Genomic DNA, 12,019 nt, shown 5'->3' on the forward strand with positions numbered 1-12,019 from the left:
GCTCCGCTGTAGTTTGGTGAAAGAGTGTTAAAAATGAAAGAACCAGGGTCATCTTGACACAATTGGACCTCTCGTGGGTTTTTTTCAAGTGCAGCCCATCCCTCACAGCCCTATTAGCAGTATAGAAATAGATAGCCACTGTTATTTGGAGTGGAGTTGTCCTTCTGCGTTTGGACAGGCCTCTCCCAGCCAATCAATATCCCCCATTGTCTCTGTGATCACTGGAACGATCCTCTGTGTCGGCATTGTGGTTGAGGCGGCTGTGTTGTTTCAAACTAAATAGATTATCGGCCTTGTCTTGTTTTTTTTCATGTCTGTGTTGGGGGAATTGCCTGCGTGTGTGTGTGTGTGTGTGTGTGTGTGTGTGTGTGTGTGTGTGTGTGTGTGCGTGCGTGTGCGTGTGTGTTTTTGTTTGTTCGGGTATTGTTTACATTCATTTCTAGGATGAAGAAGCTGTTTGATGTTGAGTTTTCTTTTTTTTTTTTTCACAATGCACCGACAGGAAACACACACAGCAATTCAACCGTTCAGTTTGTCAAACTGTCGATTGGGGAGAAAAAAAGGGAGAGTCATCTCTTTGTCTCGTGCTTTCGAACTGTCGTCTCCCTTTCAGCTAATGTGAAACAGTAATGACAGTATAATTAGGACAGAGAATGAAAACAGAAGGGGAGAGTGATGGAGAGACAATGATGAAGATTATGAGAGAGAGGGAGAGAGGAAGCTGAGAGGCCGGATTATAGCAGCTCGCTGTCCTTTTGGATTCTGCTGTGACATCTGAATGTGTCTGTGCTGCTGCTGCTGACTGAGGTTTGGCTGGAGGGACTTTCTAGCCGTGAAGGGCACAGTCAGGGTGTGCGTGTGTGTGTGTGTGTGTGTGTGTGTGTGTGTTTGGTTGTGCATGTGTGTGACCCAGCTATCCCTTGTTTGTAGCCATCACACTGAAACACATGCTGTGAGTGGATTTGGGTCCATTTGCAGCTCTTTTATCGTGCAGTGTGTCTCTTTGTGTGCTTGTGTGAGTAAATTTCTATGTGTGTGCTCCTCTATCTGTGTTCACATGTAATGTTTAAGTGCACTGGAGTGTGTTGATGATTATCTGTTGATGGCCACGACAGTGTGGTTTGATGAAGGAGCAGATGTTCCAGTGTGTGTGTGTGCATGTGTGCGTGCGTGCGTGTGTGTGTGTGTGTGTGTGTGTGTGTGTGTGTGTGTGTGTGTGTGTGTGTGTGTGTGCGTGCGTGTGTGTCTGTGTGTGAGCAAGCATAATAATATGGTCTTAGGTGATGATGTGCTATAATAAAAACCACACACTGCACACTCAGTGACTGATCTGAGTATTATCACTTTTAAAACAGACAGTGATCACTCTGGACGGGAAAATGAAAAATTATCTGACTATTTGTTAAATTGTGCCAATCATCTCGGGGTCTCTTTTGTTTTTTTCTTTAATCATGGTTGTGCACAGTCAGTATAGTTTGTAGCTGTTTTTGCACAGCATGGTTTGATTTTGTCACAGTTTGTGTTTCATCGTTGTATGGTGCCAGAATCGAGCTTGTTGCCTGTCAATCTTCTGACACCTCACCCACGGGAGTGAAAGGAAGCATGTCGCCTGAAATATTGGCATGGAAACAAGTCACTTTCAAGCTGCTTGTGATTGCACGTTTGCATAAAAATCTAAATATCATAGATTTAAATAAAATGATTGGAGAATGTTGAGCATTTGTAGATTCAAAGGTGCGTCTAGGTTGTTTTTTTTTCAGTGTTTGGAAGTGTGTCGCCTCGCACACATACACATACGTGAACCATGTAATCCTGCCAGCAGCTCAGCAACGCTGATCCTTTCCAAATCTTAAAACCAAAACTAGAGTGAATATTCGCTCAGAAAACAAACCTCAGTGGAGAACTGTGCAGACTTCTCTTTGTCTGTCTCTGTCTGGTCAGAGGTTTCACAGAATACACATGGAAATGTTTTTTTAAAGCATGACAAGGTTGATTTCCTCAAATTACAACAACATTTTAATTAAATGTGCTTTAATTAAATCAAATGCCTTGCTTCCAAGTTTGCCTAGTAGCCAAAAATGTCTCCTGCGGCTCAGAATTAATTTTCCCCATAGAGCACAATGGTGCTCTGTGGGGAAAATTAATTTGGTAAAACTGTTGGCAGGACACTGCGAACAGCAAACAAGTTCTATTATGACTCATTCTGTTATGAATTTTGTGATCCACAGAGGTTTATATTTGTAAAATGTTCCTTGAGGCCGTGTGGAGTGCGCCAGGCGAGCAGTTCTCATCGGACTGAGTAGGCGCCATCTTTGTGTTCACTATTTAGTGCTTTTTAATCACTAAATCACCACTAAATCCTACACACTGGACCTTTAAGATCTTTAGGATGGACATTTAATTTGACATGTCACTTTGGGCTCTCAACACTGGTTAATTTTCACTATTTTTTTGGACATCAATAGATTTATCAGTCATGAAAAAAAAAAGTCCCAGACCTTGACATTTTCCCAGGTTTTGAAATGTCAGTTTCTAAGTTTTCTGCCACCTCCTACAGTGGTGGTGCTTCCAGCCTTAAAAAATGACATTTAAAAGATTTGAAAAGCAGCATGTCTTTCCTGAAATCGTGTCCAGATTCATACAACATGCCAAGAGTTTTCATAAGGTCTATTTCTTTAGTAAAAAGTTGTTCCAGTGGAAAAAAAGTTCACTGCATGTTCTGTGTATTATTCAGAGATGAACTGGGACTGTGCTGCTGGAAAGACACATCGCTAATTTTTTAAATTTCATCTTTCAGTTCTTGAAGCAAAATGAAAAATATACTCAAATATGCAAATATGATTCTGATCATGAATATGATCTATGATTCATTTGACTCCGTGTGTGTGTCTCTGTGTGTGTGTTTTACAGGATTGAACACCTGAGCCTGAACATGGCCATGCAGCTGCTGGTGGGAGTCCCTCTAGAAATGGTCCACGGAGCCCTGCGGATCGGACTGGTCTATGTGTGTGGTGTGCTAGCAGGTGGGGCACACACACACACACACAGACACGCAACAATTACAATCTCAATCATTCTCCATTCACTGCATACATTTCCCTCCCTCCTATCTACACACAATCTCCACCATTGTTCCAATCTGCTTGTTGTGTGTTTTTCATGCATTCAACAGCCTATGAGGTTACAGCCTGTGTGTTGGTGGGTACTGGTCAATGAGAACATGTAGCGTATGTGTGTGTGTGTGGGTTGTTGAGGACAGATGGCCTTGTGTTTCTGTTTCCTACCAGACGTGGTGGGATGTAGGGGGTTGTCAGTGCCCCATCAAAGCCCCTCTGCATCCCCCTACGGTCATGTACAATAGGTCAGAGCGGAGAGAGTTGTCTCAAACGGAGCTCAATCAGAGGAACACACACACACACTCACACTGCAATAATGGAATAGGAATGGGGGAGTGTGTGAGGAAGGGATGAAGAGCGAGAAGAGACAGAGGAGGGGAGATGAATTCATAAGTGTTAATAAATCTGAGAGGGTTTGGAGAGGAGGGGCAGGATATGAGAAACATGGAGATGGGAGAGGAGAGGAGAGGAGAGGAGAGGAGTTTCGGGAGCTTGCAGCTACAAATGAGAAAGAAAAAGCAGACACGCAGCTTTGAACAAAATGTCACCGCTCTCTTCCTGCTTCCCTATCAACCTCAGGCACTGGTGCAGTTTCAGTGCTCAGCCCTGTTTAGCTGAGACAGTAAGTCTGCATTTCTGTGTGTGTGTGTGTGTGTGTGTGTGTGTGTGTGTGTGTGTGTGTGTGTGTGTGTGTGTGTGTGTGTGTGTGTGTGTGTGTGTGTGCATGATCATGACCTCTGTTTCTCGTCACTGAATCAGTACTTACTAACAAAGCCTTCCACTCCCACTGCTGATTTCCCAAACCAATCACTTTTTTGTGCCCAGAGGTGACATTTTTTTAGCTACGAGATAACTGGAGTGGAATTATTGGGCTACTTTTTGAGTTGATAATTGGAGATATTTGGGGGGATGGAAACTAGAGAGGTAGAGGTACATATGCTTGTGTTAAAAAGAGACTACTGATCCAACTCGTTTAATCGAGTAAAAGTAAGAAAGTGCAGGCTCTGAAATGTACTCGAGGTATAAAAGTTTCTGAATCTCTTGTCTAAAAGTTAGAACTTAAACTTAAAGGACTGTGTAGGATTTGTCCGAGCTGTTCATAAATACACCAGAAAGAATGTTGATTGTTGAAAGCATCATAAATGATCAATAATTCCCCTCAAATGCATTAAAACTAAAGTAACAAACCTGAAAATGTAGAGAGTAGAGTAGAAAGTAGAGAAAATGTAGAGAGTAGAAAGTACAGAAATGTTTGTTAATACGTAGGGAGTAAGAAGTACTGAAGTACAGATACCAGAGAAATCTACTTAAGCACAGTAACAAAGTATGAGTAGTGTAATACTGCAGCATGTGATCACAGTATTCAATACTGCAATGACAATATAAGTTGCAATAAATAAACAAAGTGCCCATATTAGCTCTTCTCTTCTTCCTCAGCCATCATGAAAACTAACCTCACAGCCGCCCATGAATTGACACCAGTTATTCTGAGGGTAGCATACGGACAGCTGGGGCTTCATCTGATTGGTCAAACGTTCGCATGTTGAGTGCGATTGCATGTGGTGTGTAATTAAAATGATTTTTTTGTATTCATCACGTCTCTTGTAACCTTTTTGCGATGTTTTTTGATGATGATGGTAATGCAATTTATTGGTCAGCCCTAGTGATGTCTTGTTGCAGCGAGTATGTGGTGTGTGTGTGTGTGTGTATGTGTGTGTTACTTATGTCAGAAAAAGCAAAGAGGATCGCAGGGTTTGAAATTCAGCCAGTGCAATTTTGTTTAATATTCATGAAAATGATGTCTCTCTATTCTCTTTCTATCTCTGAGTCTCCGTGTGTGTGCGTGTGTGTGCGTGTGTGTGTGTGTGTGCGCATATAGGGGTCAGTGACAAACACCCTTGGGATACCAGCTGCAGTGGCCTGTAGCATTAACCTCGCAGTGAAATGAGGAGGAAACACACCATAAATCACACACACTTATGTACACACACACACACACACACACACACACACCAGCGCGTCTGCTGTTTTAATTAGATATCGACCACCGGCGGAAGAGAGGAGGCACGTTCTGGTTGTGTTGGTTGTAATATTTGGGTTTGTTGTGTCTGACTGGGCCTTTTTAAAAAATGTTTTGGCAGCAGAAGGACTGTAGCCAAAGTCACGATTCTCACAATATTTAGCAACACGTGGGTGGATGTGATAAACAGATATTTGCTTCTCACTGTATATCAGTGTTTTATAAGCAGGAGGTTTATGAATGATTATTTCTATAAAAGGCTATACGTTATGAAAACATGTACTGTAGGCCTAATTTGAAAAGAGGAGCAGAATTTAACTTAAAGATATTTTATGTGCTTGAAATGTCACATGTTGACTTTTGATCACTGTTTTGAACTGAAGACTAAATTGACATATTTTTACTCCAACATGTCCGTGATTTAACCTTTTTAGACTGAATGCATTATAATGTCATCTGATCTGCTACTTCACTGCACGTTAACAACAAATATTACTCGGACCACAACAAAAAAATGCCCATGAGCATTTAATATCCAGAAATTAAACTGACGACCTCAGCAATGTACTGGCCATCTTGAGCAGACACGGTCCAGCCATACACTAGGTTTTAACGTAGTCATGTGTAGCTGGATAGTAAACAGAGAGATTGTAGATTATAACAGTTTAATTTCCAGTGAGGTTTATTGTTCATAATGTTCTCTTTTATTATGTGATTTTGAAATCTATCAATCAATCAGTCAATCTTCATGTATATAGCACCTTTCAAGCAAATCAAATGCAATGCAAAGTGCTTTACAAGTGACTAACAAAACATGGAATCAATTTAGATGTACAAAACTTGTTATGTTACAAGAGGCTGTGCCCTCAACTTTTACGCCATTTGGAAAAAGATAGACCCCTCAGACATTTTAAATGTATAGAGGGAACATCCTCCTTTTTTTCTCTTTCTCTTTTCTCCTTCTACCTCATTTCATTTCATACAATCGTGAACAGAGAGGGGCTCAGCTGGCACTTAACAGGAGTCAGGCCAGAGTTCAGAGGTCAAGTAATGACTCAGAGAGAGGTCGATGACCCTCTAGGGCCTACACATGCTCTGACACTTTAATGGTAACAATGGACTCGCAAGTAAACACACAAATACTCACTTATGGACACAATAACGCACATAACAGGTCTGCATGAGCAGGTGCAGCAACAGGCAAGCGCATGTGTGCAACAACAGAAAAAAATGACAAAAAAGTAAACAACAGAGAGCGAGAAAGTCACAAAAAGTCACATGTACCATCGAGTGAGTCTCATTATGAGTGCTGATGTGCATTGTTATTCCTCCTCATGTCCCCTGTTCGTTCTCTCCAGTTTGGAAGAACAGTCAAGATAAATGAGATGCCACTTTGGACTCTAAAAACTACAGGCCTCCTGGGGCCTGCTGCTGAGGCATTGTAAGAGACTGTGTCCTTGTCTGTGTGTGTGCGTGTGTGTGTTTGTGTTTTTGTGTGTGCACGCAAATCACAATAATGTTATTAAAGCAAGTTAATTAAAGGGATGGAGGTCACCCTGCCCAGACACACTTCCTAAACACAGGAACTACAAAAGGTGGAAGTGTCCTGAACCAGGTGTTTGAGTGTCTCTTGTGTTTGAAGAGGAAGGGAGTAGCACAGGATGCTTTTAAAGGGTGTAACCTCGGGAGTGGAAAACTTAATTTTATGATTGAGGGTCACAGTTAGATTCAAAATGATTTTAAATGTATTCAAATTAATTAAAGCCGCAGCCATTTTTCATAATTTTAAATGTTTATGTGCATTCTGTTATAGAGAGGACAGTGTATACGCTCATTCCAGTGTGTAGTTGTGTGTTTGTGTGCGTAATCACCAAGCTGCTTAGATTACTCTGCAGTGTTTAATCACCTGGTGAGTCAAACGCTGCTGGGATCACACACCTGAGAAGGCCACACATTAGGCAAAAAGGAAAGTCCTATTTGGAGCTAAATGTCAGCTGCAGCTTTTGAAAGGTCCTTTCATTTCACTTTCTGTCACATATTCCTTTGAAAACACAGGGTTGGACGCCAGCACACTGACTCACTTGGGGTTATCCATGAGAATTGGAATAATTTCAGTGCAGTTTTCAAGGCTTATCAAACACAAAGACACCACACAGCGGTTTATAGATTGTATAACTCTGTAAAGAAATTACTGGAGCCATTTCTCCTCCATCTTGATGCCTTGGAGTTGAACAGCAAAATACACCACAAGCTGTTCTATACGCTGTGAACAATTGAGTGTGTTTGATTCGCAAATAATGTCAAATCAGGAATAATTGAAATATGATTAGTCTAGTTTCATTTTTTACTAACATAACATTCTTATCATTCTTAAAGGGTAACTCCACTAGTTTGACATATTAACATGAGTGCTACTGCATATGTGAAAAAAGTAGTATAAAGCCTTTTGTGGGTCCAGAAGAAGCTGCATGTAATCGGATAGATCTGTCTAAGTTGCATTGTGGGTAATGTAGGCACCAGGTTTTAAAAAGGAATTCCTGGGTTAATAGATACATTTTTGAAACCACCTCGGTTTATAAAATATAGATACAGTCGATGTGAAAATGCAAACGAGAACCTTGGCGTTATTATGCACCCCGGGAACTGAATTCCCTGAGGTTCCCTCATGAACGGGATGAGGTGTAGTGTGTTTTCACAAAACAATCCTCTGTTAAATATTCAGTGTTGTCAGTTTATGCAGTTCTGTCAAAGGTTTAATCAAACTATTATCTAACTTTCAGTGGTTTCAGTTTTGGACTATTAGCCTATTATAAAGAAGCGTGTAGCTTAACTCTTATTTTTATTTGTTGTTTCCATATTTCCTTTTTTTTTTTTTTTTAAATGAATCCAAAAAAATATCAGCACAAAAATGTATTTACAAAAGCAAAACTCCTTAAACATACTGACTGATGAATGAAGCCAATGTAAGGACGCAGGCATCGAGGCAATTCAGCTGTTTTTGTATCATGTTTGCACACCTGTATGCCGTATTATACTGTATGTGGGGCTATATATTTTCTCAAACTGTGTCTGTGCATGTTTTCTTTCACTTCATGCTGTACCCGCTTCCATAAAAAGCACCGTGATTGAGATGCCATGGTTTATCCTATCATCCCTCCTTATGGTGATTTGATATCTGTGAACTCCAGAGCGCTATCTGTCTTCTGTAATTATAAACCGTTTGCCTTTAGTGTAATATACTCTGCTGTGAGAGAGAGAGAATTAATGTTGCTGGGTGGAATGGTTTCCTGAGCAGCGTCCAAACCACACGGCGGCATTAATGTGCACAGTTACGAGGTCGGCTAAATGTGCCTTAAGCTTAGACGGTTGATTTTACAGCTATTTGAGGGCCGAGCTTAGCCTGCAGCATTTTTAACCAGAAAATCTCACAGTCTTAAATATCTGAATGGCACCTACTGCTCATGGGCCTGTTTATTTTGTTTATTTTCGTTTATCTGTCATGGAGTAAGTATTGTTGGTCCTTGCTCCAAAAGTACTGCAAGAGGATTATGAAGAATCACAGGATAATGTTTCAACAGATACAGTTCACACATGTCCTAAACACCTTTACCACCATTTAGAATTTGGATTTTGTTATTCTACCTTTCTTATTATAGGGAAGTGAAATATTAGGCCCTTGAAATTAATTATAAAACAAGGAACATCACTCTCCTGACTACATTTGCCACCTTAAATTCAAACAAAACGAGTCCACAGAAACAAAAAATAACTTGGAAGAACTGCAAATAGAAAAAGGAACATTTTGGAGCCATTTGTCCCGGAGTGGCTTAGACTCTCATAAATATGATTTATGGACACAACATAGCCCAAACCCATAAACAAAGCACATTTCTGAATCCCTCTTTACCATCCTCATAACAATAATAATAATAATAATAATAACTTTATTTATATAGCACCTTTCAAATCTAACATTAAATAATGCTTCACAAACAAGAACAAGCCTCAACATTCAAAGAAAGGACATTGCTATTAAACTGTTCAAACCAGTAGAAGCAAAACAAGACTAAAACAAACAAGTGACAGTTGTACCAAACTCTGTATATTCTGTGTATGAGTATATGTACAGTGTATAGGTGTGCATGCATTTATGCATTTATATGTTATGCAAATAAGGTGCCTTTGTGTTTGAGACGGAGGGAAGGTGTGTGAACAGAGAGGGAAAGTATAGACCATTCATCAGCAGCTTCATGCGCTCTCCTTCTGTATGCAGCGTGGGCAGTTGTGTCTCATATACTTAGCATCAATAATGTACACAGGTCAGTGCCATGGAGACAAGGGAAGGAAAAGATATACTGAGAAATGAAGAGTGGATAGAGTGTGCGCACAGTGAGAGAGAAATAAAAGGGAGAGTTTCTTTGCTTGATTTAATAGTTCAGCTAAGCATATCTCTCCTTTTTTCTGTCACCCTGACCCTGGCACCCAGTCTGACCACATTTCCTCTGTGGACTCCATCTCTGAATGACCCCGTGTTAGCACTTCTGAATGCTTGAATAGAAATAAATAGAAATGCTTGATTGAATCTTTTGTGCACGTGATGAATTGGTGCTGAGGTGCTAAAGAGAGCAATTCCCTGTTTGTGTCAGCCCGATTTGTATGAATGCATTTGTTTTACATACAAATCACAGTGTGCGCTGGTACAGTATAAGCAAGCCTCTATTCATGAAGGCCCATTTATGACACACGCACAGTAAATAGCGAGAAGCAAAGCAGCCTTTATGCCATTCAGAATAGATGTTTTCAGTGCACAACGGGTCACAGTTTGAGCAAAAACAGTTTAAATTAGCCAGTTAGTCACAGTGTCTGCCAGTGTGATCCTCTGAGAGAAAAATATTCAAATCTTTCTCCTGAATAGTGGAAGTTCAGACTGAAGATTGTAGCTCGAGACACATTTAAAATAAACAAAGTACTGTATCATTTAGAATTGTACCACATTTTAGAAAATTTGCATAAAGTATATTTATTCATTTATCCCCCAAATGGCCAAATGCCAGGCTAAACAAATCTAATCTGTTTTATTCCAAAAACTGTAAAGCAGCTATAATCAGTGATTTGATAGTAAAAACAGATCATGTGAGGACGTGTATGTATATCATAGCGATGAACCCACAGAGAATTATCATCATGTGAACATAGTGGAGCGTTTAGCAGCTTAAGAGCCAGACATTTTGTTGGTTGAGACCAAAAACAGAGCTGAAAGGAAAGTGAATATTGGTGTTAAATATAAACAAAATATGACTCCAACTGTTTGATAACAAGTATCAACCTAAAGTGAAAGTGTGTTTGTGCTGCCTTCAAGTGGTCCCGCGTCCTGTTTGGTTAAATCATAAAATTAAACAATTTTTCAAGGTGGAGTGCTGCTCTGTAGTCGGCTGATAGAAGGTTTACTTTTTTTAACAATCGTCATATTACAGTAATGGCTCTTACATAGCCACCAAAAGAAACATCACGTCATCGCCATGCATCCTGCAAACAGCTGTTCATGAAAGAAAAATAGTATTACAAATACGTCGTGTCTTTCTTTCACTCGCCCTCCAAAACAACTGCACACAAGCCAGATCAAGATGTTCAGACACAAGGCAGTGTACTGCTTTTGTCCACAGGGGCCACCAGAATCAACATATAATCAAAGTTCCTTGTTGCTTCTGCGCTCCTCATACATACCTCTCAGTATGATAATATTTAAAGGTGCACTATGTAGTTTTGGGAAAGAGCTTCATTGACTGATTTTTTTATGCTTTAACAAACATGAACAAACTCTCTTCATTTTCATGAATGAATAAACAGCATAAACAAATTATATAATATTTCATACTGTTTAACTTTGTTTATATTTGGCGGACCCTGCCACCTTTCTAGCTTCAAACAGTGTCCTGGGAACTGCTTGTTTATTCAGTTGTGAAAAAAATACATATTTCTGAGTTTGTATAATTAATATCATACATTTTTAAATTGAATTTCTTAGCCAAAACTACAAAGTGCCCCTTTAAATGTAAACTTAGTGGCTGTTTCCTCCCAGTTTGCTCCACAATTTTCTTATTGTTGCTAGTCATGATTTCAAATGTGGTTTGTATTTTGAACAACAAAACAAACAAACAAACAAAAAAGTCAAAATCAAAGGTTGAACGCTATTGTATATTTCTAGTTCAGTCAAAAGTTCAGTGTCATCTTCAATTCAATGACGTTCCCTTTCAGGGGTTTCTTGTTGCTTATTCTAAAGGGAGATGATACAAGAATGAAGAGGTCAGAACTCTAGCAATTGTCTCAAGTGTTCAAAAAAAGGAAATATTTGGTCCATCAACTATATAATATAATCTGGTGTCACCCATGTCCCCTATTGGACACTACCCTTCCCCCTCTGCCAGTTTGTAACAATGTTTGACCATACAGCCAACCCAACCTTGTAGGTGCCCCATTGGCTGATATGCGTGTCATTTCATACCTACCTTATTTAAATGATTGTAATGTGTTTTGTGATGATCCTGATGAGTTTTGACCTCTTTAGACTGAACTCCCTTCTCCATGCACTTCGGATGTAGGTGAATTTGTGCTAGAAAGCCTTAATCTGACACCACAAGCATACCACACTTGTTATTACCAATAACACGTTGCTCTGTCATCACTACAGGGTCTCTGGCGGTGTCTGTCACTGATATGACGGCTCCAGTGGTTGGATCATCTGGTGGCGTGTACGCTCTGGTCTCAGCACATTTGGCCAATGTAGTAATGGTAAGTTTTTCTGTGTGTGCACATGTGCGTGCAGCTGATTATCACATCACTCAGTTGTCCTGTCACTACAGAGCATTGCCATATCTTCACAGCA

At 40.0% G+C, this 12,019-nt stretch overlaps 1 protein-coding gene across 4 annotated transcripts in view; it reads left to right on the top strand.

Moving 5' to 3' along the window:
- Nucleotides 1-12,019, top strand: part of rhbdl3 (rhomboid, veinlet-like 3) — a 62,143-nt gene that overhangs the window by 46,543 nt on the left and 3,581 nt on the right. For all 4 annotated transcript variants that reach the window (XM_084366811.1, XM_084366812.1, XM_084366813.1 and 1 more), the window contains 2 exons: nt 2,911-3,023; nt 11,825-11,925. In XM_084366811.1, coding sequence (XP_084222937.1) covers nt 2,911-3,023; nt 11,825-11,925 — 214 coding nt within the window. The remainder of the gene's footprint in view (nt 1-2,910; nt 3,024-11,824; nt 11,926-12,019) is intronic.

Source organism: Pagrus pagrus (genome assembly GCF_965226575.1).
Source record: "Pagrus pagrus genome assembly, chromosome: 2".
Taxonomy (NCBI): domain Eukaryota; kingdom Metazoa; phylum Chordata; class Actinopteri; order Spariformes; family Sparidae; genus Pagrus; species Pagrus pagrus.